Source organism: Puntigrus tetrazona, chromosome 6, assembly GCF_018831695.1.
Source record: "Puntigrus tetrazona isolate hp1 chromosome 6, ASM1883169v1, whole genome shotgun sequence".
In the NCBI taxonomy this organism is placed as follows: domain Eukaryota; kingdom Metazoa; phylum Chordata; class Actinopteri; order Cypriniformes; family Cyprinidae; genus Puntigrus; species Puntigrus tetrazona.
Genome location: NC_056704.1, coordinates 4,469,491 through 4,497,413, shown reverse-complemented (window position 1 = coordinate 4,497,413; position 27,923 = coordinate 4,469,491). Strand labels below are relative to the sequence as shown.

Genomic DNA, 27,923 nt, shown 5'->3' with positions numbered 1-27,923 from the left:
GAGAATCGCAGCTGGCTGTTTCCTTCCCCGTGAACCAAAGCTTACTATTCAAATCAGTTCACGTGTTTACTGTTATAAAGATGCTTTCTTTGCTTTCTTTGGGGACTTAATATGATTTAATACGATACGTACATCTCATAGTGCACAAGCTTCAATCAGATCGTAAAAGGTATGCTTTCTGTTTGGCGATTCATCTACCAAGTAAGATATAGGTAAGTTTAGACTATGGTATGAATTCCAATAAAAGCAGCGCTGCTTAATTATGCTTATGCGGATCTCCGGTTTGTCCTTCTTTATTATTAGTGAAAGGGGTTTTGATTCATTCCAGCGATTCGAATCTTTTCGATCCGCTCACCAAGAAGATTCCTTCAGTGACTCTTTTCATACTTCCGCCAGTAGATGGCAGCAAGGGAGCGATTTTTAGTGCGTCGTGACAAGTTATTGAATCATGTACTTCTCGTTCAAAAATGGAGAGTGTTTAAGCTATCAGTCACAGTAAAGCAGCTCTGTTAATATTTTCAACAGCTTGTCAAGTTCTAGTTATGACAAAAACTTGACTTTAAGCTCGGCAGCCAAGGTCGGTTTTGCGTACACGCATCAGATAACTATATCCGACTGTCATTTTGGGGCGATTCTCCTTTGACATTAGCCTTTAAGCTAGCTGCCTGTCATTATTACTAATGCTTAGATTTGTAAACCCATTCAATTTCTAGTGAGCCGCTGCTCTTTTGGAGTTAGGCAGAGTTTTGACAAAAAAGATAGTAGTTTCTACATTGTAGCCTGTAAATTTGAATTGTACATGGACATTAGTCTTTTTGTACACAACAAGGATTCCTCCACCTTTTCTCACAATATCTCAGTATCTTTATGTAAATTGCACCATTTTACACTGTAAAATAAATACACACACACACACACACATATATATATATATATATATATATATATATATATATATATATATATATATATATATATATATATATATATATATATATACATGTGTATATATATACATGTATATAATTTTATTATTCCTATTTTGCATTGAAAGGTTAGAACTTCAGATGGTCTTCAAGGTAAATACTTCAAGTCATAAGGACTCAAACTACTGCTACATAAATGTTTGTCTCTTTTTAACACAGTTTAAATGCAATGTCAGAGGCTGCTCAAAATGGAAGACCCATCCTCAAACGTCCTGGAGTGGGCTTTGGGGTTCTTGTGACAGACTCCTTCAATCCAGGATGTGTCCTGCTAGGAAAAAGAAAAACCAGAGTTGGGAAAGGCACCTACCAGTTACCAGGAGGCCACATCGAATTTGGGCGAGTTTACCGTCATAAAAACTGCATCAATGTGGCAATGTGACATATTTATCAAGTTCTCAATAATTCCTGCCTATTCATGTTAACCTTTCTCATGCGCTAGTGCGATAATACACGTGGGTTGCAAGTAAATGAATTTCAATTTTCAGAGAAACTTGGGAGGAATGTGCCCAGAGAGAGGTGATGGAGGAAGCTGGCGTCCGACTGAAGAACCTTCGCTTTGCGTCAGTTGTAAACTCTATCAGACTGGAGGAAAATTACCATTACGTCACAATCTTCATGCAGGGAGAACTGGACAGGTCTTACTCTGTTGAACCAGTTAATTTGGAGCCAGAGAAGAATGAAGGTAAACCATTTCTTTGAATGTGTTATTGCCTGTGATGTCTCAGGCCCAGATGGCCCACCCACAGATCATTCATGATAGTGATTCAAATCTGTCATGTGAAACTATTGCATATCTCATGCCAACTTGGCGATCACCATCACAACAGGTTTTTGCGGTTTTGAGCGAATATTAAAATGCTTTAGAGTTTTTTATACAGTATAATATAATGATGACTTGGCTTTTTATAAAGCACTATAAGTTTAAAATGAAAATGTTTTTATGTGAAAATATTATTGATACGTTACACAAATTATTAAATATGGTAGCATTGACATATAACTAAAAATAGATCTATCCCAACTTTAATGTCTTCACCCTCTTAATTATATCCATCATTTATAATCATACAATTTGACATAATCAGCTGGAGTGATATTCAGTTATTTGTAATAATATTGGACACTTTTAATATCTAACTGGGTGTTTTTTGGCCAGAATAAACAATATTCAAAACTAATTATTTGTACATTTTCTTTACATAACCATGCACTGTATAAAACTGAATCATGTGCTTTGGATTTCTATGTTGTATGTATGATTTCTGTGAGTAAGTATTGACCAAGTATAAATGTATTTATTTAATATTAGGCATCAAATTATTTTATGAGTGTAGCTAATAATGAAAAAACAAGATGATTCATTTTTAATGATTTGACTGTATCTGCCCAAAGCAGCAGCAGTATTACTGCAGAATTTCACTGGAAGCTTCAGAGTCATTCGTTATTTCTTTCTCAGGTTGGACATGGAAGCGGTGGGAAGACTTTCCCCCTGAAGAGCAGCTATTTCTACCATTAGCCAACCTCAGACAGCAGGACTTCCAGCCATTCAGAAAGAGTTAAAAGGATTTTCTGTAATTAAGAAATCATCTTATCACTCCCTGACTTAACCTTATTCAGGTTCAGGTGAACTGAACTCACCTCAGGCTCTTTCTCACTCATTTTAAAGGGAGCATTGACCTAGCAAAAGGACACACGCCCTGACCTTAAGCTGTGAGACTGACATACTGTACTTTCAGATCGACTCTTATGGATATTTACTAAATGTTGCTCTATAGCCTAATGATTTTATTGAACATGTATGTGTACTAAATTATATATAAGGCTATTAAGCTGTTAGGTCTTATCATATATTTATTTATACACACTGGTATATTAAGTATACAGCATGTTATGGGTGATATTTTGTTAAAATGTTAAAATCAAACACCTTAAGGTATCCCAAAAGCAATAAATTGTATTTTATTGTAAAGTGTTACCAATATTTCATCATTCATCACCTTCCTCATGCAAACAGACAACACCCTTTGCATTTGTAATACTACTGCAAGGATTTCATAACATATTTTTTTTTCCAAATAAACCTTACCTGCGCTCCAATAAACATTACCTGTTTTGTTTTGTTTTTTAAGCCACGCCCCATCAGTGAACTTATTATATTAAATTATTTTATATTATATTATTTTATATTATACGCTGTGGGTTCGTACAATTTATTTATTATATTGAAATATATCTCGTGTTAAAATAAAACCAACGACGTTATGTGTATTGGTGGAAACAGCGCCCCCTGTCCGTTCGTCGATGAACATACAGTCTGAATCCGGTCGGCTCGAGCTAAATGCGCCACAGCAACTTGTGAAGCAGTGCAGAGAGGTCGTCGGATTCGCTAAGCTTTCGCTGTAGTTCGGCGAAGAGAAAAAAAAAACCTTTGACAAAAACAAATTTCAGTTGTACGACATGGTGAAACTTGCTTTCAACTCCGCTCTCGGACAGAAGGATTTAAAAAAGGAGGAGAAGGATGAAGCTTTGATCCCTCAGGATGTGGTGAGTTTTGTTAGCACAGACGCTAACCGGCTAGTGAAATTAAAAACAACGTTGATAACAACACCGCATTTAACCGTTAAATTCTTTGCAACGTGTTTATTTGTTGCAACAGTGGTCGGTCAGGGTGATTCAATAAGCATACGACAACATTAAATAAATACATAAATAGAGGATTTTAACAAAAATAAAGTAATGTTAAAAAACATCAGTTGATGTTTGACTGGAATGTAGACGTATATGTGACTGAAACACCTAGACGATGTTTGTTTGGGTTTTGTGAGGATTCTAACCTTTTTTTTTGTTGCCTGGTAGTTTTGTTTTTGTGTGTGTAGAGGGAAGCCATCTCCTGCCTTGTTTCAGTGTGTGTGTGTGTGTGTGTGTGTGTGTGTGTGTGTGTGTGTGAGAGTGAGTGTCAAGACAGCTTTGAGCTTACAGGAAAATGGCCGACAGTCCAACAAAAACACTAGGATATATGTACAAAAATCTCGTGGCATTGCACTTTCGACATGTTTTCCATCGAGATTCCTAATGCGTGCACATGCAATGTTCAGAAAATTAAAATAAATAAACGCTCGTACATATAGTCACGAATTGCATTTTTAAATGCTCTGTATAGTAGCTTGATGCATATCTGTGCAGTCGTCGCAGTGTTTGAAATTAAACGGTTAATTTTCACGTGAGATTTGCGTTTAAAGGTTTGTGGATGTAGAAATTTGTCCCTTGCACTTTCTGAATCGGTGGCAGTCATAAACATAGTAAAATCAGGAAGAGGAAATGCATATTTAGCCAGCTTATCGTGGGAGACTTTCGTAAGTGTGAGACCAGCTCCCACTCAGATGCATGCACCGTCTGGCTGCTTCTGTTCCTCAAATACGATCATCAGCTGCCACTGAGGATGAGTCAGCACCTAGTGTGCGAATTGGGTTGATAATCAAGAAGAAGAGGTCGTGAATCATTCATAAGACACTGTTGTGTCTGCTGAAACACTGCCACTGCGATCAGACCGACGGTGCAGCCCGGTCTCACTGGCACTATGTCTGCAAGGAGCATGTCAGCAGAAGAAATCGATTCAGAAGGTTTCGTGCATGGAGCAGTGTTTCTTACCTTTAGACATTTCTGGCAATCTAATACTTATCTAATTCGGTTAAAAGGTGCAAAATCATCGTGAGATAAGACGTAAAGAGCTGTTTGGTCTGCAATCCTCTGTCACACAGGTGATCAAAGCCTCGCTGAACTTGCTGCTGGAGCCGACTACCAAAAACAGCCATCTTTGTTCCTTGGAAAAACTCCTGAAGGCTCTGGTTATTTAAACAAAGACGGTCTCTGTTAGCTAAGCCATAATCTGCAGTGTGTGTCTGTGTGTGCGCAAGAGCAGCGCTGTGCGTATTTGAAACAGGTGTGTTTGTGTGTAAACGTGTGAGTGAATCTTTGAGGCTTTTTTTTCTTCTTTTTTTACTCCACAACAGGAAGTGCATTCATGCAATTATAACATCACATGACCGTTTTGATGCATGTGTGCTGCATAGATTGCATTGAATCTAAAATTAAAAAAAAAAAAGAGAGAGAGAGAGATTAAGCTGAGCATCGCATTATGGTTATTTTGACTATATTTCATGTTGTGCAGTTGCTGTGCCTTCGCAGATAATTAAAACATGGATTGGTGTCCTAGATTACAGCATCAAAAGTCTAGTTTAACTTGAAAGTCTACGAGTAATAATTCAGTGGGAGAGCATTTTCATATGCAGCTTCAAGTATTATAGTTATAATCGGTTTGTATGTTCGTTTCTATGTTTTTTTTTTTTTTTGATGTGCAAATAACTGTTTATTTTGAGAATTGAACGATCATATAAAGGCATTTTTCTGTATGTCAAAAAAAAACAGTTTTCTGTTGTCATTTACCATCTATTTAGTAATATTAATTATTATAAATCTATTACTTGCAATAATATTACAATGTTCCTTGTAATTAAGCTAAATACATGTACAACAAGGATATTACAAAATGGATGTTAAACAATATTACATATACTGTAACTGAATATTATAGTATTGATATAAATGTTAAATTTATTAACATGAACTTTCTTTTTGATATGAACGTTTGCGTTATGAAGAAATTGATTAATTTGACACAGGCCTAATAGGATAGGATAATAGAATGTGTTGACTGTTTTCATTATTGATCAGTGTTTTCAGCACTAATCATTTTCAAACAGACACAATTTGAAATATGCCTGCAGGATCATAAGGTTGGTGTTTACTGAACTAGAGGAGATATAATGATGACTAGACTCATTTAAATTGCACCATTGTCATGGGAAATAGAGTACAGGCTGCATCCCTCAGACACACCTGTAAACAAACCTTTATGCATGTTATAGACGTTTCTAGCTGAAATGTGCTTTGTTTTTGTTGCTCGTAATTTCCCTGGAGTCTGCAGCACGATGGCTGTTACGAACACAGGACACAGCTTAGCTACTTTATCTTCTTTTGCTCTCATTATGTTGTATATGGAAAAATATGGAACAAACAAATGAGAAGCAAAAAGATTTGTTGCCAAATTGTGCCATTTTTTTTTTTTTTCAGTCCGATTCGTTTTCATTTTCGTCCTCGTTCATCAGTCAGAGTCAGCTGATGTTTTGTTCATTTGCATCATGCAGAGTGTTTGTTCCTGTTGGTCTCTGGAGGGATGTTGGAAATTTCCCAGTATCTGTTTTACACAATGCAATTGTTTTGTACAAAGCCACACCCAGACTAAATAAGCTCGCACATAAAATTGATGAAAACTCTCTCCTTAAATGCTAATAAACACGTGCAGGCGCACAAGAGTGTGCAGTCTCTAGGGATTTAAGCAAGAAAAAGGTGAACGTTTGGAAACAAAAACAGTTCCCGCCACTACCGACCATACACGTGGCATCATGAAGTGAGATTAAATTAAGTCAACTATGTAGCATGTGTTGTTAAAGGCATCAATGGCTTAAAAAAAAATCATTACAAGCATATAATCGGGCCTTTCTTCCTGCTTGTGTGTGCATGCAGGACTTGGAGGATGGTCTGCGCATCAGGCAGCAGTCCAGGGCCTGGTGCTGGTGCATGTGTTTGGGTCTGGCCCTCATCCTGTCTGGAGTGGTTGTGGGCGGAGCTTACCTGTACAGGTATTACTTCATAGAGGTGAGAGAACCACTTCCATCAGCTGCGCCACATGAGAACTCGGAATAAGAATGTGAATCTGTCGGATCCTTAGTGTATAAAGTGATTTCAAAATTTAACCATTGCTTGTTTGTGTTAACAAAAAATAATCAGTAGGTTACGTGGATCAACTAAATAATCATTGCTTGCAGCCCTATGTTATTTTAAATATTTAAAAATGCAACTGCATTGTTTTACTTGTTGCAGTTACAAAGTAAATTTTGGTTGCAATCTCACTAATGGCTTAAATGCCATTTCAACAGAATGATGTGTGATCAACTAGACACAGTGAATGAATGTGCCTATTCATAATGATGGTCTTTAGGAGGAGAGGATGTATTTCTGCGGGGTAAACTACCGTGAGGAAAATTACAAGATGCAGGACAGCCAGGAGGAGACTGACATGGATATGCCTGCCGCTTCCAAGAGGATTGAGGAGAGAGTGAGGGTTCTGGAGGACGAGGGGGTGGAGCTCATTAACATCCCAGTGCCCAAGTTCAGCGACAGCGACCCTGCTGACATCGTTCATGACTTCAACAGGGTGAGAGCTCAAGTTCATCTCCCTCACAAAGCCATGCATTCACACAATTTCATCCGGTTCCTAAAAATAAACCACGTGCACCAAAATAGCAACACGCCGGTTTTCCTTCTCTGCTTTTAGAGACTGACAGCCTATCTGGATCTGCGTCTGAACAAATGCTACGTCATTCCTCTCAACACCTCTGTTGTGATGCCGCCCAAAGACTTCCTGGAGCTTCTTGTTAACATCAAGGTAACTACAGCAGCACTGTTGAGCTTCTTCAGAATAGCCGTCCTTTAGTCTGCCTCAAAACCTCCTGAACTTGGACGTTTGAATAATGCGCTGAAATAAAGTTGTAGTCTGGCGTTCGATCATGTGAGCTCTGGTTGTGTTTGCAGGCTGGAACGTACCTGCCTCAGTCCTACCTGGTGCGTGAACAGATGATGGTGACCGGAAAGTTGGAGCATGTGGATCAGCTGGGTTACTTCATCTACGGCCTCTGCAGAGGGAGGGACACTTATAAACTGGAGCGCAGAGAGACTGTTTTTGGTAAACCCATGCACCCATCATACTTTAATTACACACTAACGTCTACTGACAGCATTTTCCTATTGACTTTTTTTTTTACTAACTACGTAGTATTTAAAAAAAAAAGAAAGTTTTGTAATGTTATAAAAAGTTGAGAATTAGAATTATTTTAAAGGGGATATAAAAATAAATATATATATATATATATATATAGTAATAATGGCTTTGATTTGAACGGCAAAAAGACATTCCAAAATAATATAATGGAATAAAAATAAATAAATGTACATTTTTAGATATCACAATTCATAAATTTCCAATGTAGTTTACAGATGTGAATTCACTATTCTATACAAACTTTTTTCTATAATTCAATAATTTAAAGAATCCTGAAATAATAAATGTATCAAAAGTTAAATGTATCATGACTGTTTTAAATATTGATAAGAAACATTTTAGAATTTCAAATTTGAGTTATTTTGTCCTTTTTTTAATTCTTTTTTTATTTTTTATCTGTAACTACATCAAGTTAATCTTAATCTAAATGAAAATGAGAAATGTTGCTGATATATGGTTTCTGCATAAATATTAAGCAGCAGAACTGTTTTCTTTTAGTAAAAATTATTCTTTATCAGCATATTATTATGTTTTTTGACCGTGTGAAAAAGTACAAAAAAATTAGGCATAATATAAGTTAATTTGCAAAAACTTATTGTGCATTCCAAGTATTATCAATCAAAATGCAGTTGGGTTGTTTTGCTTAAGTAATAACAAATACATGTAAAGAATTCTACTTATAATTTATTTAAATCTAAAAATACTTGGGTCACACATATTCACACCATCCTTCTCTCTTTCACAGGTATCCAGAAGCGAGAGGCTCTCAACTGCCACAAGATTCTCCACTTTGAGAACAAGTTTGTGGTGGAGACTCTTATCTGTGAGCCGTAGGGTGTAAAGACAGCCGGGTAACAAGTTAAAACCACTTTTGACAAATTCCACTGACCCTTCCTCTCCTTCCATTAAATATCTTCCTATTTCCCCAGTTAGTGTGTGCGTGCGTGCGTGCGTGCGTGTGTGTGTGTGCTGCTCTCAGATTTGTTTCTCTGTATAGCAACAATCAATATTGCAGAGAGAGAGAATGAGACTGAACGCCAAGAGCAATATAATGCGTAGAAACATTTATGTGTAGGCAAATATCTGGACCAGTTTCTCTCTTAGTAAACATTTTTCTGTGTCTGAGTTTCTGTTAAGCAGGGAGCTCCAAGGGTGTGTGGGATGTAACGTAGGAAAAAAAACAAAAAAACTAGTACCACGTTGACCATGGGAGAGAGAAGGACTTACAGAGGATAAATGTACAATGAGATCTATAAAAGATGCACTAAATGTTTAGTGTTCGTTTAAAACTGTGAAGCGTCACAGATACCAGATTATATACTGGAAATATATTTGACTAGAGATTTGTGATATATGGCCAATTATTACATGTAAGAAGTACACATAGAATCGATTTTTGTACTAGCTTCAATTTAGTCTAGATTTTTATTTTAAATGACAGGTTTTGCTCTGCTGTAAGTTAATACACTGCTGAAACATCCTGTAGTGAAGAAGTAAAATCTATAGGATGCAAAACATTTTTTAAATCTTAAAAAAAAAAAAATAAAATATAAAAAAAAAAAAATCCAAAAGCATAAATCAAACGTCAGAGTACAGACTAATAAAATGTGTGACTTATCACTTAGGGGCTGTTGAGGTATTGGGAGTAGACTGATGAATGACTTCTGTAAAGATTGTTTAAAATTACTAAAATGTCTACCAGTTCAACATGAGTTGGAATGATTTATACTTTGCACATAACCCAAAAAGGTTTTAATGTTAAACATATTAATACTAATAAAATTTGACCACACAGTTTGCTGTCTCAATTTCTACTTTTTTGCAGCATCACTGTTCTAGCTTTTATTAGTTTGTTATTTTTATTTGATATTTTGTTTTCATATTAAGTTTAAAGTTATAAGTCAGTTCCTTTTCAGTTTTAATATAATAAGGTAAATTATCCCGCTATATTGAAATGTTGCTTTGATGACTAGCAGAAATCACTATTATGGTATGATGGACAGTTTAATATTTATAAATGTTCAAATTAAGCATCATGAAAGTTATATTGCGAAAAAAGCTACAGCTTTGCATCACAAAATTCAATTTTTTATGCATTAGCACTCCAGTTTGAAATTTTCTAAATTATATTTAATATTCTGGTTTATGAAAATGTGAAGAAGGAACAGAAAAGCAAGACCATGGAATGCCATTGTGCATTATTAATAAATTCTCATTTAATTTAAAGTGTAATTGTTTTTTTTTTTAAAGACATTTCTATATAATCACTTCTTATTTCCCTTAATATAAAACCCTAAAACATTACCTTTCTCTCGAGCTAGTCTAACCAGAAATCAGTTCCTCGCCGCATCTTGTTCTTATCCGCTCCAGCACACGACCCCTGAACGTAGAGGAAGCACGAACAAACAGACCAGATATATCCAGTTTATTCTCCATCAGCAGGAAAATCACAGAAATGATCAACATGCAAGACTCGATTCACACACCCTCGCCACAGACCATTCATTGAAAATAAAGATTTGCACACAGACAAGCAAGTCAGTCACCAACGATCCAGAACCGGTGAACTCGATCGGTTGCACGCTCACATACACGCTCACACACACTTACATATAGACATCAAAGTACTCGATAGAAAAAGTCTCTGTGCATTAGTACAGTTTGTTCCACATTATCAGCATGTGGGTCCGAGGATGTTTTAAAACTTGGGCTGGTTTCTGTTTTTTTTTTAGTATCTCTTCATCCAAAAATCAGTTCTTCACATTGTATAAGGTCTCCCTAAGATCACGTGCATCTCTTGTGCTTTAAAAATCTCTGTAGCTTGTCGACTGAGGACTTTCTAACTGTGCCTTTGTTATTGCAGATAAATGGGGTTCTCTTGTCTCTACACCACTCATACACCAACACAGTAGTATTTCTATATAAATCAATATATAACGTACATATAGAATAGTCTCGTATCTTTAAGTCCACAGTTGGTCAAAAGGGATGAATCAGAGGTTAAAGATCACAATACACATGTTCTTCCTGAAGGACACCACATCCGGTGCTGAGTTTCAAGAAACCACCTCTCGCGTCCAAAAATATGACCATCTACGAACATATCTTTATGGCACAAACTTCCTGAACAATTTAATAGTGTTTTTTTTTTTTTTTTTTTTTTTAGCTTTTTATCATACATACAAAGAATACACATACTTGCAAATATTTCGAGCAATAAAATCTTGTTGGAAAGAAACGAATGTAAAGGAATGATGAAAAAAGTATTTTAAGGTTGTAGTCGGTCCTGTTCGTGATCCCAAACGCCACTGAAATCCTTTGGTATATCCTCCTGCTAAACATAGCGAACTGAACTGCACTCAAAAAGAAACTCAACTCCCAACGCAATGAAAAACTTAGGAAAAGAAGCCCACCTGAATCTACGCGTCTCTCTCTCTATTACCTGGCACCACAATATGCATAAAATCCCTGTTCTGTCATTCTTGGCAAAAGCTTTTTCTGTCGGTTGCTGGTCAGTGGACAGCGCGCGGTTAAGAGGTGACGTAAAAGGAACATGCACATTCAAGATGGCCGTCTTCCACGAGAAAGTACAACTGTCCTTCCCGTTCCTCCAGAGTAGACGGATAGGAGCGAAAGCAAAGCGATCACTATCAACACAAGTCAAGCAAACCAACACTTTTCTGATACATGTTTCTAAGAGACGGAAATTAAGAGATGAATAAATGTTCCTAATGTATTTATCTTACACATTTGAACAGTTCTTTTTCCCGTTAAAATCGTCGCCACTGCAAGTTCTCAGTCTGTTTGTCTGCAACCAGCTTGTGCATGACGTAGTGTAGCTGAATTCATCTGCGTGTGTGTGTGTGTGTGTGTGTGAGAATGAGGAAGATGATGGACAGAGGAGCAGTGGCGCCACCCGCTGGCTCAGTCAGCGTAATGCATGATGGACTCCACGTAGTTTCCAGGGAAGAGGCCCGTGGTGCCGCTCATCACTCCCTCGAACCAGCCGTCGTCGTTCTTCTTGATGACGTAAATGATCGCCCCCTCCTGGAAGGACAGCTCGTCTTCTTTGTCGCGCGTGTAGTCGTAAATCGCCACGACTGATGAAAAGGAAAAACGCAATGTGGTCGAAATTCTGGATACAGCACAATATATTCACATTTTGGTTCTACGCCAATATTAGGGATTTTTTTCATTTAGCTTCATAGTCTAAATGAATATTATTATTATAGTCACGATAATAATAACAATAGTTTTATGCATAAATAGGAGAATGAGCCTAATATGGTCTTGACTATCGACAAGGACATCTGGTATCGTCAATAAACAATCGTTTATACACGATAATGTCGGCACCACCCTATAATGTACCTTTCTCCAGGTAACTGCGAGGGGCCCATGGCGGGTCTTCTTCAGCGTAGGGGTCACTGTACTCCACCACCGCTGACTCTTCCTCATCGTCGCCCTCCTCATCCTCGTAGTCCTCTGGAGGAGGCGGGGCCGGGGTTGCTTCCTCAAACTCCACCTCTTCTGCAGGAGGCGGTGGTGGAGGAGCGTCCGAGACTAAAATGATGAACAATCAAAACATTTTTAAGATGCAAGCCATTTCTGGGGGAAATGGATAGCTTCTGTTTGCTGATGTGAGACAAATGACTCATGCTGGATGGGGAAGTTACGGCGGAAAACAGAGATTAGGGAGTTTTAAAATTAGAGAGGGTAGAATAACCACTGACCTCAAAACAGCACTATTAAGCTATTTTTCTGAAAAGGGAACTTCGCTAAGTCCACTAAGATACACACTACAGAGAAAAACAGTCAAAGCTAGTATTTTCTCCAACACTACAGGTAATAAATTATACTTGACTCTTTCAGTCTGAACTAAATATTAGAAACAAACAAATGATTAGTCTAATGCTAATGTGCCAGTTCTATAGAATTACTCAAAAGGTTTTAGTAAGTGATCCTTAAAGGAATAGTTCACCCAAAAATGAAAATTCCGTCATCATTTGCTCACCCTGAAGTAGTTCCAAACCTGTAAGAATTTCTTTGTTCTGCCGAAGGCAAAGGAAGATATTTTGAAGAAAGATTTGGGTCACCATTGACCTCCACAGTAGTGAACTGTTCCTTTAAGTCATCACTTTGAGCCATGTCTGATTTAAAATGAACCAAGAAGAGGTTCATATACAAAACGTAGACTGTTAAAACAGCAACAGCTAAACGAAACAGCAGCTTTTCTCACCTTTTCTATAAAATATTGTCTGTGGTCTAACCGATGCAGTGTAACACACAAGGTATCTTTTCCATATTAATCAGAGTTTTAGTCCTAACCAGCCATGACAGGGGATTCTATTTTTGTAACAGTTTCTATTTCTGCAACGCCACGGCTTATAACTAGAACATACTACATGTCCAAAGAAAATCACAGTTATTGCATGCATTAACACTATGATTTAGCAGGTTATTGGTGGATCAAATCAGATGTGAAAGCAACAAATCTGTGAAATTCAGAGACATTTTAATACATAAACACAAACGTGCGTGTTTAAATAGCATGCAAAATCTGTTAAACACTAAAAACATTCATTAATCCACCACAGACGTTTGCTTGGATGCCCGTTTCTGGTATGAAAAAGTAAGGTAATGTAACTTCCACAATTGAGCACTTTTCTTGTAATTTCATGTTGACATCTCACAATTATTATTTATGTCTTACAATTCAGTTTTATTTGTTTCAACCATGAAATTAATAATTTAAAAAAAACACTAAACTATACACTTTGTATCTGTATATGAATTTGTATCTTACCATGTCGACTTAAGAGACATAAAGTCGCAATTGCAAACCACAAACTCAGAATTGTGAGATTAAAAAGTCACATTTGCGAAATTAAAACTTAAATATTTTTTTCTGCAACAGAAATGGGCTTCCATACATTAGAAATTGTTTTCCCAAACCGATGACTTACTGGTCTCCTGAACCCGAGCCACAAAGCCCATGAGCGGTAGCTGGGGGGTGATCTGGAGAATAGAAGGGGGTGGAGGGGCCATAGGGGCTACCCACCCCAAAAACAGGGGCAATTCAGTTCAGAGAGGGAAAAAAGAACGGGAAGTGAGGAAATAAAATGAAAAACAAGGAAGTTGACAGGAAAGCAGTAGGAGATGGCAAGTTAAAGAAGAGAAAGAGAGAGCAATCAGATCAAGCCAGTAAGATTAAATGATAAACAAGCCCCTCTTCTAGCTATTATTGTATTTATATATCATTATATGGACACTTGAGCATGTCTAGTGCGTCTACCTTGGTTTTGGTTGTAGTGTGGCCCTCCATTGAGCTGGTTTTGGATCATGTTTGGATTTGTGTTCTGAGGCATGTTGTTGGGCTGTCCGGTAACTGATGACGGCCGGCGATAGGGCAGGGAGCCGCCCACTGACGGCGTGGTGTGCCGTGTCATTGGTCGGTTCATACTGTAAAAGTGAGGACCATTGCCTGAGAGACAAAGAGAATATTTATGAATAAAACTAATTTTGTTGGTTATTCCTTGAATCACAGGATACACGCCAGGCAGACCACAATACATTCAACGATATGTGAAATGGACTGAAAACACAAGCTCTGACCAAACCCTAGTGAGCCACCTCACTCTCCTCTACCTTCCCAGGCAGCATACTAAATGAAATTAAACCTCATAATTGACTGATGTGGATCATACCACACAGATAGCAGGTCTGCAAATGTAGCGTTCATGATAAATAGATAAGAGACACAATTAATGGTCACAATTAAAGGGATAATTCACCAAAAAAAGGAAGATTCTATCATTAATTACTCGCACTTCCTTTTGTTCCTAACCTCCAAATGTCTATGACCCTCCATAATCAGCGAAGCAACTGACACATTCAAGGCCCAAAATGTTAGTAAGGACATTGTTAAAATAGCCCATGTGACATCAGCGTAAGTTTATGAAGCTACGAGAGTACTTTTTGTGCCAAATGATGTAAAATGTTGATTTCTTTTAGTTATTGTATGCATATTTGGGTTTAAATTAGTATGGTTGGCCAAAATTGCACGTCATCCTTGTTCAGGCATGTTCACTAAGACTTTTATGTACAGTGTGTGTCTTCCTCCAAGGTGCAGTGCTTCTGGGTTCGTCTCTTAGCTTTATAAAATTAAAGCTGAACCACTGATGTCACATGGACTATTTTAATATCTGTATACTACTATTCTGGGCTTTGAACAGTTGCTTTCCTAAAAGGCTGTCTTTAAAAATGATGCTTAAAAAATTCTAGGTAGGCAGCTCACTAGTTTTGGGACAGAGCTATAGAGAAAAACATGGCCCTCAAACCAATCAGTTCATGTAAATGTGTTGATCAATAATAAATTCCTCACAAATCTCATGATAAAGAGAAAGACCCCAAAGTAATCCCTAAGAAGCACGAACAGAAAGTAGAGATGGACCAAATGATGTGATGGAGACAAACGCCATTGTAATCCAATGTAATCCAACCAAGAACTGGAGCGTAGATGCACAGCGAGCCAAGACACCAAGCTCATGCAGGTGAAGCTTAGGTGGGGTGGAGGAGGGATGAATCCTGGGTAATGTCGAGTCAAACATGTATGATAGCGTGCAGGTTGTCACTCAAAGATGGACGAGTGTGGAGATGCACTTAAGGAGGGGGTGAGGTGACTCACCTTGAGCGGGGGTGCTGGTTGCAGCAGCGGGGTTGGTGTTGGTGCTAACGGGGAGGTTGGGGGGCAGCTGTGGGGTGGTGGTATTTCGGGAGGGCCCTCTGCTGGCAGAGCAGGGGTCGGGGCGGGGCGGGGGTACTGGCTCTGGGGTGGGAGGTGGCGGAGGTACGGGAGGGGCAGGGATAGTAACGCTCGGAGGGGGTTTGGGAGGGTTGGGAGGGGCAGGTGCTGTACCTGCAGCCCCGAGTGTCATACAGAGACAGGAAGCCCAGGGGAGAAGAGAACAAGAGTGACAGAACAGAGAGAAGAAAGGTCAAAAGGAGAAACGGGGCCACAGGGAGGAGGGATAGGTGCAGTGAGTATAAAGAGAAGAAATAAAGAGGCAGTGAACAGAAAGAGAAGTTATTATCTCTAAAAATCGGACAAGAGATAGCCTACTATATAGTAACAGCAATACTTCCTTCAGAACCTTGGACAGTTCTCAGATTCATTTGCTACAGTTGCTTCGCGCCATGTCGTATTTACCGTAATGCGGAGCTGACGACACGTGATATAACTCATGTGCTCCAGAATTCGTAATAATTAATCTATCGGAAAATCCCACCTTCCTTAGTTACTGTTACTCCGTCAGATAAACTGTCTTACAATTACAGCTGCAGTCTGAAAACCTTGGCCCACAATGTTTTTTGCACAATTGTGGACATAACCAAACCACCAAATAGGAATTAAATATTTCATGGTGGGATTTATAAATATTTTAAAATAAACAAGGTAAATAACTTGAAGCGAGGGTTTACACACCACCATGCAAGCGGGAGAAGTTTCATATTACAGTCGGTCATCATAACATGCAGAATCAACACTATAAATGTATCACATGGATATGGTTACGTTTAACCAGTTGTATATGAAGAGAAAGTGAAATTTAGACCTTCGTTTATGTATAGTTAACCTACATTGTACAAAACGCGAGAACAGTCAGCTATTTAGGTACATTAGCATGGACTCAATTTTAACGTTAGCTAGGGATTGAAAGCTTAGGGAGATTTCTGTTTTGTTTGGATTTAGATCTTCTCAGAATACCTTGAATCCACGTTTGGAGTACCACAAGAACATCAATTTTCCTTTTTGTTGCATAAACATCATCAAACTGATGCAAGCTTCGGATCTTCCAGTGTATCTCTATGGCACTAAAACTTATAGATGTCCGAGTTCTGTTCTGTTCCGTTCGGGGGGAGGGGCTTACCGCCAGTTACAACTTTACCAACTGAATGTTAAGAGAGCTACGACTTGGCCCAGTGACAGTGTATCACCTGACCACCGTCGGTTCATTTAGACGATAACGCTGAGTCCAAGGACATGAAAAGCTTTCTATACAATGTCATCAGTTTTCATCACGGAATTATGGCAATTCCAACTAATTACTTAAATACAGGAATCTCACCAGGAAAGGCAGTGGGCGGGGCAGGGGTTGGCACGGCGATGGGCACGCCAACGCTTCCACTCCCACTATTCTCTCTGCTGCTACTGCGACTGCTAGGATGACTGCCGCCGCTGCTGCCACTGCTGACACACACAAAACACATCATGCATGTTAAGGTCAATCGGCATTTGCCGGTTTAATTCCCACAACTTGATGCATTTCCGAGTCAAACAGGATGGGGAACTAGAGGGGAAAAATTAGAGAGTGTGTCCTCAAAAGTGAATATACCAGAATGAATATAAGGGCTAGAAAACCATTTGGTTTGTTATTCAATAGAACGTCAACTGAAAAGAAAAGTCATTTTAAAGGAAAAGCATTACTACTATTAACATTTTTTTAATTAGCCTGACCAATAGTTGGCAATATCCAGATTGCAAAGAGATGACTAATGGTAATAAAAGGCAATACTTGGTCATTTCCTGATTAACTAATGGTGGAAGGATGAAATGGCCATGAAGAATAACCTCATATTTGACAATAATGGCAGACTGATTTAAAAGCCTGGTCAATATTCTGACAATATTTAATAATTAGCTTATATCAAGCATATGAAGTACATCCAAATTAGTTCAGCCAACAATCAATAGCCGAATTTCCTCCTTTTGTCAGTTATCTAACAACAGCCATATCAATAGATGCACATTCGATATTTAAAGGATTTAGAATTTCAACACTTTTGCTTGGTTAACCATTAGACACACCACCGATTTTCCTATATACCCCAATCACTCCCACTTGTTGACCAATCTCAGTCAAAGTGCTGATTAACTGAAATCATTTTACACTACTTTTCAAAAGTTTAGTTTCGAACACAGCTAAAAGCAAATCTGCTGCAGAAAGTTTGTAACCAGGATGTTTTGGATCACTAATGACTTCCGCAGCAGGAAAGAAATACTATGGAAGTCAATGACACTCAAAATGAGACTGGTTGCAAACTTTCTTCAAAATATCTTCCCTTGTGTTCAGCAGAACAAAGAGATTCATACAGGTTTGCAACTACTTGAGGATGAATAAATGATGACAGAATTTTCATTTTTGGGTGAACTATTCTTTTAATATTTTGTGCAATCTGTGATACTTTTTTTCCAATGTTCTTTGATAAACGCAAAGTTACAAAATGGAAACTAAAATCTTCTGCAACATTTTTAATGTCTTTGAACATTAAGTAGTACATTAATGTGAAGAGGTCACATGCAAAAGCCTCTAAGTGCCATCTGAACTTTTCTTCTAAAATGAGCATTTTTCTCAGGCTTTTTAGTTTTTTTCTGCTTAATGGCAATGAAAAGAACCTGTTCATTGCCATTAAAGTGAAATTACTGAACCTACACACAGAGGCCTGAGAAAAATGCTTAACTTAGAAGAAAATTTCAGATGGCACATAGAGGCTTTTGCATGTGACTGTTTTGTGTATAGAATCAAGAAAGAAAGATCTCTTCATGCACATGGTCATTAATTGAGGAATTGTGGAAGAGAATCTGAGGAGGAAGCGTTCTGTAAGAATGTGATTATGTCCCCTGAGACTCTCAAAATCAGAGCTCTGAGAATGCAAACAGCAAAGAGATGAAGAGATACGGGTAAGAAAGACTGAAATAGAAAAAGACGGTGAGTGAAAGAGCAGGAAAGAGCTCTTCTTTAAGTAGGCTATGGCAGTCTGAACCCAAAAAAGATCCAAGAGAGAGAAAGAAAGCAAAGCAGAAGGAAAGAGAAAGTTAGTGAGTGACTGTTACTTTGGCCGAGAGTCACACTGCGACAGACACCAAACAAAGACAGCTTAAAAACAGAACAACAGTGACAGGAAGGACAGACAGGAAGAGGAAAAGAAGATGCGGAAAAAGAGGGTGAGAAAGTGTAAGGGACCTCTTTTTTCCTTTTCAAAATGTAATATTTTAAGCCTGTCGAGGGGATAATACTGTGTGTGTGTGTGTGTGTGTGTGTGTGTGTGTGAGTACCTGTACGTGCGGGTCCTCTGATTAACAGATGCAGTTCTAGCCGGGCTCTGCAGGGGTGGTGCGGTGTTTCGTGTTGGACTCGGCACATAGTCGTTAGGGACGACGGGTGGACGCACAGGCTCGAGCGTCCGGTAAGGGGAGTGCCGCCTGCCGAGGGGGGCGGGGTTAACATATTTTAATATCCACTAAGGGGTGGAGTCAAACATCACTGATGACAGACCCCAGTAATTACATATTAGGTGATCTTGTATCACATCTTGTGTAAAAATCCAATTAGAACATCACAACAGAACCGTAAAGCATGAGTCATATCTAATTTATAGTTATTTGTAGATCTGCAAAGCAATTAAGAGTGGGCGGTATAACCAAAACATGGGTCATTTTATGTCTGGAGTTACAAATAATATCAAGATTTTAACAGCGTGTATAATAATACAGTTATTTTTATTCCAATTTATTATTCAAAAAATAGTAATAGGTTCAAATTAGTGCTGTCAAGCAAATAGTTTGTATGTGTGCATACTGTGTACATTTTTATACACGTACAAATGTATATATTCATAAAAACTTTACTTTTATATATTAAATACCTATATTTAGTATAAAGTATATGAAAATAAATATATACATATAAATCTTTACAAAATATATACTGTATGTGTATGCATATATATATATATATATATATATATATATATATATATATATATACACACATAATTAATACATAGTACACACATATATAATATGCAAATAAAATTTGTATATGATTAATTGTGATTTATCATTTGACAGCACTAGTTAAAATAATAAAAGTCATCTAACAATGCCTTAAGATAATTTTACAAATTAAAAATGTACTTAATTAGAAATAGTCCAAAAATTGGTCTGGCCAATTATTTTTACACTTTTCTATAATAAAGTTGATATAAAATTGCAGTGTACATTACATATAAAAGAAAAGAAACATACTTAATAAAAAGCAATACTGGGTAATATTTACCTTACCTATTACCTTACCTAATATTACCTTACCTACCATCTAATTTGAGTATTTATTTAGACGGATGCAAACTAAAAGATATGATTATAACAAATCAGTATTTTGTTCACAAAATAAAAAGTAGTACAAATAAATTTTACATTTTCGTGAGTTGAGCCACATTCATCCCGCTGGTAAATAACTAATAACACCAACTAATAACTACTTGTTTGAGACACATCCCACTCTGTATTTTTACATTGATGTATGTTTCTCGATCGCACAAATAATGTAACTTTATGTAGTATATTTACCACAGTAAAGGAACACTATCAGCAATACAGTCTTACTGTCGCATAGTACGTATTATATACCGCCCTTGCCTAGCAGGAGTCTGTCATATGTCGGGTAGATATTTAAAGGAGCATTTTGTGTTGTATTACAGAAGGTTGTCTGAACTGCTTGTGGTTGGCCGTAGTGTTGCCATGGTGACAGTGAGGGGTTGGGGCCGTGAACATGGGTATGAGCGGGAAAAACACAGTTGAGGTTTAACAATAACAAACATCAGCTGTAAAAACTCAATGACATTAAATAACAACAACACATCACAAACACAACATGACAGTTTGTTCTCCACAGTGACCTGCGGTGGCAGAAAAATGCACGAAGACCGAAACATACAGAAATCCAGAACGCTTAAGCGTGTCAGTCCCTGAACAGAGAACAAGCCAAAACTGTTAACTACAATACACACAGTGTGTGAGTGTGGCAGTCCGGAACAGAGACTAGATAAGAGATGGAGAAAAGCGATAAGAGACAATTTCCTTTTCAACCACCAGATCAACATATGTGCACAATAACGTTTCACAATTTAAAGGGGTCATTTCATGCACTATTATTGTCTTATTTCACTCCCGGATGTCCATTTATAATGCAAGATAAGCTTTTATAACTGAAACAATGCAAAAACAATTCTGAAATGCAAAACTGCATCAGTCTTTATTGTTTTGTTGGAAATCAGCATGCAAATTACTTTTTTTTTTTTACATACATATATATATATATATATATATATATATATATATATATATATATATATATATATATATATATATATATATATATATATATATATATATATATATATATATATATATACACTGAAGACTCTTTAGAAAATATGCATGACACAATACTTCAATAGGTACTCAAGATTAGCATAAGAGTGAATAAAAAAGTGAGTATCACTTTGACTGGCAACCTGCTCTTTGTATTTAAAAAAATATAGAATTTTATTAGGCTAATAATTTTTTAGTAAGACTTAATTTTGCTTCGATTTTTGAGTAAAAAATGTTACACAATGAGTGGTACACAATAAAAGTGAACAGAATTCATATTGGTTTTACAGGTGTTTAGAAACAATAATGTCAATTGTCAGTAAAAATCCTACTGCACCATGTCTTCTTAGGACAGAGTGTTCTTTCAACAAGTGATCTTTGTGGAATGCGCCATAAGTTCTGAAAGTTACAGAATGTTTTTACAGCACAATGAGCTCTATTAATCTAAGGAAAGTTTTATTCATCATGATATGACCCCTTCTGTTCTTTCTTTCTTTCGTTCTATAAAAAACAGTTCGGTACAGAAAAACAGTTTTGACAAACATGAGCTTTTTTTTATTTAATATTAATGTACCACAGCGGGTTTTACCTCCGGTCCAGATGGCAGTCTGACACAAAACTGACGCAAAAACCCCATCATGAAAAATAGGTCTCAATAATGAAAAAAAATAATACTGGCATTTCCTAACAAATTATGACTTCTGTATAACAAAAGTCATCAAGACAAAAAGATAAAAAAAAACCAGAGCCTTACCCCAGGGTTCCTTTGCCTGGGCCGGGAGGGCTGGGGGGTTTCTGGGTCGGGGCGGCTGTGCGTGGAGTCGTACCCGCTTTCATATTCTGGGCGTTGACCTGAAGAGCAAGTGTTAAATATCATTATTCGGAGTCAGAACAAATGTAAAGAAACTGATGTTGAATCAGATACACAAACAAGCATTAATCAAAGCCCGACTGAATCCTTACCTTAAACCTTAGTAACCACTACACTCAGAAATGAAGGCAATAAGAGAGGGAGAAGATGCAAACAGTTAGTGTGAAGAGGAAAGAGAAACTCACACACGCAAACACACGAAGAGTAGCTAGTTAGATAGTACAGCCCATGTGATTTAAATCAAAACACATTCATACTGACTATTAATGCACAGTATTTGATAATATTACCATTATTAAAAAGTGCACAGTATTTTTTGTTTATGTTGTGCAAATGTTAAAAAAAGCCAAGTCAGCCATGATTCATTTAACAAGGCAAAGCATAGCTGCTACCAAATCAGAAAGAAAAGTTAACTTATTTTATATGAATTTTCTTCATTTTAATTCTTACAAACAACATTTTTAATTACAGATTGCTTTTTTGTAACACATACAATTATGGCATTTGCTGATATTTGAAGCAGATAATATCAGCACTTTGTATGTTATTACATTTTTTTTTTATTCACCAAACAATTTTAGTATACCTTTCCCCAACAAAAAATGAAAAAATACAGCAACACACGCAAGCTTACTGATTTCTGCTGAAGGTCAAAACAGAAACTTGGGAATTTCATGTGACGAAAAACTTTCTCATGCAGGTTTAAGTATTGGTTAGTTGACCATCAGAAAACGGTTTGAAAGGGACATCACTACACTAATGGCAATGGAACTACTTCTACCCAAAGACCGTCTTCATCCCTACCTTTACGCCATGGCCTACGTCATCCAGCAGACTGTAGTCAATGGGCTTGCGGATGTAGCGTACAGGCCTCTCGGGATTGGCTGGTGCAATGATTTTGTGTGTGCGGGAAGTGTTCTTATTGGTGGTGAGGATGCCAATTTCTCGCCTGGCCACCTTCTCTTTATGGATGTCCACCGTCTGAGGAGGAACAAAAAAAGGTGATTCGATGTACGCAGCAACGTATACAGAAACACACCAAACTTCTTGTTTGAGTAAGAAACCAAAACCATGCTAAAAGAGCCTAAAAATAGTACATGAATCGAGAGAATAATACATTCACACATATAAAAATAATAGAGTTTGACTATAATATATAAAATCTGTTCTGATTAACTCTAAAGTAGTGGCAAAGTTTAATACTTGGTTACTGATTCGAGTAAACCTTTTACTTTAAAGTATGAATGATATTAATAGTGATGCTTGCCTTAGAAAATGAAGTGAATGAAGAAAGAAAAATGCGATGTACAATGTATCCATACTACTCAATGTTTGTCATAGCAGTAAACAGCACCTGTGAGATGTGATTGATGGATGACTCCATGCGGCGCAGCTGAGACGCCTGTATATCCAGCATCTGGAGCACATTGTTGGCGAGAGTGTTGATCAGATACGCTACGCTGGCCAAAGACTGAGTGGTGTAGCTTTTGGTTTCTTCTAGAGCTCTGTGCTTATCTGGAGACTAGATGGAGAGAGAAGCAAGAGTGTTAATCTCAGCGCAGAAGGATGAATAGAGGTGAAAGAGAACATGATACTGACTCGTGGCCTGATTTCTGTTCCTTCATTTACACTTCCCTTCAGGAGATTGCGATATGTATAATCTACTATAATTGTTTTAACGGTATGCAAACTGACATTATTGAGTATGTCTTGAAAATGCATGCTTGTATTTTGTTATGCAACCTTTGAATGCCTCCAAAACACTAATCAATAAAGGCAAAAAAATGCCCAGCTTACGTCTTTATTTTTCATAGGACAGAGTTAAGCAATATCTCATGCAAGAGTGCCGTTTTCCCGATATCAGCATTATTACAAAATGCATCCAACAGCTGAATAAAGTTAGAGAGAGAGTTCACCCCAAAATTTTTACTTTGACAGCATTTACTCACTCTGATGTTGATCCAAAACAATGAAGAATGCTGTTAATACTCAGGTAAAAAACTATTAAAATGCTTTTTCACACACTAATTTTGTACTTAATATACTTAAATGTACTTCTTAAGATAAACTTAAAAAAAAAGTCAACTGTGCTATTTTGAGACACCATGAATATGAACTGACAGTTGAGTACACTTGGATGACTAAAGAATTGTTTTTAGTACATTAAGTACAACATCAGTGGGTGAAAATAGAGCACTTATATTATAGAAGTGTACAGTTGATGGTCTCTATTGACTGTTATAGTATGTCTTTTCCTTACTATGTAAATCAATGGAAACAATGGACAACAATTCTTCAAAACACCTTTTGTCTTCAACATATGAAAGTGACTTATACTGTTTGGAAGAACACGAGAGTGTGTAAATGATGACAAAATTTGTATTATTGGGTGCAGCATTTGTTTAATATTAGGTGATATGAATTTTAGCCAATATTGTTCATTAATGAAAACAGTTTCAAAGTAAGTTACAGAAAAAATGTTTTGTGTCTCTTAAAAAATCAAGTCAATCAATCTTGACCATAATGACCATAAATGCAGTCACTTTTTTGTTTCAATGAAACAGTCATTTGATGCTTGATATTGCATATTGTCATTTTATTGTAATGTTATCGTGTTATTTAAATGTATTATCTTAACTATGAAAACACTGGTTTGTAGTGCAAACAGGTTACTGCAAGATGTTATTTTCCTCATTATTTACCTATAAAAAAATTTACCCCAGAAATTGTTTATCTCTTTTTTTTGTCAATACTGCACAATTATACTTCTTTTCATGCTTAATATCCCATATATGAATGAGCAAAACAGACACTGCGGCAACCAATCAGAGCAAGGCACTGGGACAGGAAAAAACCCCGCCTCGAGTCACTGGCTGCTTCATTGGCTGCCTACAACCATCATTCATTCCCTTCCGGTGTATCCATGGTGATGCTGTCAAATACATGGGAAGGCCCGGTGATAAACGCGACGGTGACTGAGGATAGTGGGGGAGGAGGGTAGTGGGGAAAGTAACACGCCTAATAGCATTCAAAACAAATGAAAAGATAATTCATATCAACACCATGACAGTAATTTCACAAAACATCGGTTGGCTGAGTTAACTTACTTTGAGCTGACCTTTAGTTATTTCTAGTTCACCCATAGCTCAACCCCATTGTTGCTCCAATACTTATTTAGTTTTTTCAGTGAAATACAAAAAATGATTTCTGAATATATGAGCTATGTTTTTTCCCTTTAACAACACTGAATGATTATTTATTCTGCCAGCACCAAGTTTCAGTGTATTCCTTAAATGTATTCCACTTGGTTTGTACACTAGGCTTATATTAACTGCTATGCTACAGCTTTATGTAAGAACTGGCCTCAAAATGGCTGTTGAGCATTTACTGATAATGAATAATGACACACTTACACTTACACTAATAATGAATAAGCAGTACCTCTTAAATCTAATTCAGTCGTGATGTTAGATGTATTGTGACAGATTAGAATGCAAAACGTGCAAGAACCAAGGGTGCTTTGGAGTCAGTAATAATAATGTCATATCTGTAATGAAAGGCACATTAACTTTAATTGAACACAAACAAAAGGGATTTGTGAACTCCAGCTCAGATTTTCAGTGAACAAGTTTCCTTTTTTTTCTTTGAGCAAAACTGCTACATGGCTTTTAAAGACTTGGAATGCTCACAAGTAGTTCAGCTTTCATGATAGTTTTATCTACTCCATTGTCAATATATGGATATTATTTAGCAATTTGGTGTTACACTGAAGAAATACAATTATACTGGGTTTGACTGCAATGACGAGGTGATAAACTACAGCAGAATAGTCATTACACTGTCAGCTCAGGATAAAAAAAACCAAAAAAAATTATTTTGTCATTAACGCTTTGAGAAAAACATCAGACACCATTTCATTCACTAAAACGCCAGATCTCTGAAACACAAGAACTTTTCTATCTATGACCATGACAAGTGCAGAATAATGCAACAATTAACATGGGCTTCCCAAAACAAACAAATACGATCAGTCTGATTTATTCAAAACACATCATGACAGAAATGAAATCTTCTCTGAATTCACTAACACACACACATATATATATACACATATATAATGTATGCAATATGCATGAATTAAGAGAGTGGGAAATATTGGGTTACATGCTACAGACCACATGCAAGCAAGCTGAGCTATAAGCCATGGAAAGAAATCTAAGCTCGGTCACATTAAGCTATTTATGGTATTTCTAAACCTGCTGTGACAAAGCCATGAAGTAAGAAAAATACCGTGATCGCTCACAACCAGCAGACTTTATTTACAGGTAACATAACAGAACACATTCAGAGCATCTCTGCGTGCTTAGCATGATTCCCGAAGGCTTGAATACGGTACAATATGACCCCCCCTGACTCAGATCACAAAGCAAACCATGTTAAACATTTTTACAACTGTGAGCTCTCACTCTCAAGCTCTAACCCTATGGTTTTGCGCATTAACAGGCCGACAAACGCTAGTCAAGTATGCAATATTTATCAAGAACACATCACGACTCAAAAGTACCGGAATCAGCATCCACAGAGAACAAACTCATATCCAGTGACATCCAGTCACTGATCCACCAGGGTCCACGTGACATGCTCTGTATTTTTAGAGCAATAAATGTCAAGAGTTTGATTTCTGATGCTCTATTTCTGAGGGATGATAAACACTAAACAGAGAAGAGCAGATCCTTACACACCCACTTCTGTGGATCCCCCAGGAATGCTGAAAATAACATGAATTTAGTCATTCATTTTTTTCGTTCCAGAAACACTTCACAGATTCCAGAGTGAATCATCAAACTCGTGCTAGCAGGAGAAAAACTGCATTTACCACGGTTCTTCCATAGTAGCTACAGTATTTGTGTAATATCATAGTAAGCAACCACTGGTTAGACCACGTAACTGCCAAACAAATGGCCTTTGCTCACATTTGTCAACTACCATATTTGTCATTAAAAAAAATAATACCACAGTTAATAACTTAAACCATAGTAGGATTCCGCGGATGCAGAAACTGCAAATGATTATAGTTAGAACAAAAATACTAAAACTGAAAACTATCACTAGTTTTCCATCTAGACCATAAACACAAACAACACCCTAATAATATCAAACTAGGAGAAACACTAACATTAGTAGATAACTAGATTAAAAAGCAAATTTATCAAACAGTCCATAAGCCCCCCAGCATTTAGCAGCCGAGCTAACTTCAAAAACACTGCGCTGCTTTGATTAAAAGATCTTATACTCTATTACTCAATACACCACATTTAATCATATTAATTCGTTTTAATTAAGCATATAAAACTAATAAACGCATACTAAATTGACAAAAATAAAACGGAACAGTCCTGTGGTGTAATATTGAGGTTTACACACTGGTTTCGCTTCGGCTAGCGCGTTAGCCTACGTTAACTAGCTCATCGTTTGAGGCCCCGTTTATGTGCAAAACCACTGAACACAGGCAACAGAACGCCTATAAAGTATGTCAAGGGTTGAATTAACGTTTGTGCAATATAAAACAGCACCAATTACAAGCTATAACACGCCGCGAATTCAGTCCGCTCGACTGCATTGTCACTCAACAACACAAGCGGTCAGCTCATATATCTCTCCTGTCATTTCTCATCTCGTATCCGGCCGTGTCTCGAATATTTTTGGGTTTTGTAATGTCACCTGTATGTAGTTGCTCTCGCAGTACTCGGCGACTCTCTCTAGGTTGGCGTAGCTGTCCAGCAGAGCTCCTCGACCAGCAGGAATCTCCTCTTCCAGCAGCATCTGCAGCTCCGCCATCTTCACATCTTACTGATGCATGCAGGAGGAAAACACCACCATCACACACTCCCCTCTCCCTCACCGATGCACGCAGGAGGAAAACACCATCACATTACCCCCCTCTCTCTTTCA

General features: G+C 37.3%; 3 protein-coding genes across 5 annotated transcripts; 2 read left to right on the top strand and 1 right to left on the bottom strand.

The window, feature by feature from the left end:
• The first annotated feature begins 2 nt into the window (after positions 1 to 2).
• nudt15 (nudix (nucleoside diphosphate linked moiety X)-type motif 15) lies at positions 3 to 3,502 on the top strand. 3 transcript variants are annotated; one of them, XM_043241732.1, is made up of 4 exons: positions 3 to 169; positions 1,146 to 1,322; positions 1,472 to 1,668; positions 2,443 to 3,502. In XM_043241732.1, exons 2-4 carry the CDS (start codon positions 1,156 to 1,158, stop codon positions 2,544 to 2,546), a joined length of 468 nt encoding a protein of 155 aa, XP_043097667.1. In that variant the 5' UTR covers positions 3 to 169; positions 1,146 to 1,155; the 3' UTR covers positions 2,547 to 3,502. The 3 variants fall into 3 exon arrangements, with proteins under 3 accessions (XP_043097667.1, XP_043097666.1, XP_043097669.1); XM_043241731.1 differs by having other exon boundaries at positions 3 to 212; XM_043241734.1 differs by lacking the exon at positions 3 to 169 and adding an exon at positions 296 to 577.
• On the top strand, positions 3,398 to 9,678 carry itm2ba (integral membrane protein 2Ba). The gene is made up of 6 exons (XM_043241730.1): positions 3,398 to 3,530; positions 6,570 to 6,701; positions 7,045 to 7,260; positions 7,381 to 7,491; positions 7,638 to 7,788; positions 8,630 to 9,678. Exons 1-6 carry the CDS (start codon positions 3,444 to 3,446, stop codon positions 8,716 to 8,718), a joined length of 786 nt encoding a protein of 261 aa, XP_043097665.1. The 5' UTR covers positions 3,398 to 3,443; the 3' UTR covers positions 8,719 to 9,678.
• Positions 8,629 to 27,913, bottom strand: abi2b (abl-interactor 2b). Its single transcript, XM_043241723.1, is given in 14 exon segments — positions 8,629 to 11,984; positions 12,256 to 12,447; positions 13,851 to 13,937; positions 14,180 to 14,368; positions 15,572 to 15,646; positions 15,649 to 15,683; positions 15,685 to 15,802; positions 17,013 to 17,134; positions 19,001 to 19,147; positions 21,855 to 21,952; positions 22,064 to 22,081; positions 22,776 to 22,952; positions 23,326 to 23,493; positions 27,693 to 27,913. Coding segments are annotated over 14 exon segments (1,719 nt in total). The 5' UTR covers positions 27,810 to 27,913; the 3' UTR covers positions 8,629 to 11,808.
• Between the last annotated feature and the right edge of the window lie 10 nt (positions 27,914 to 27,923).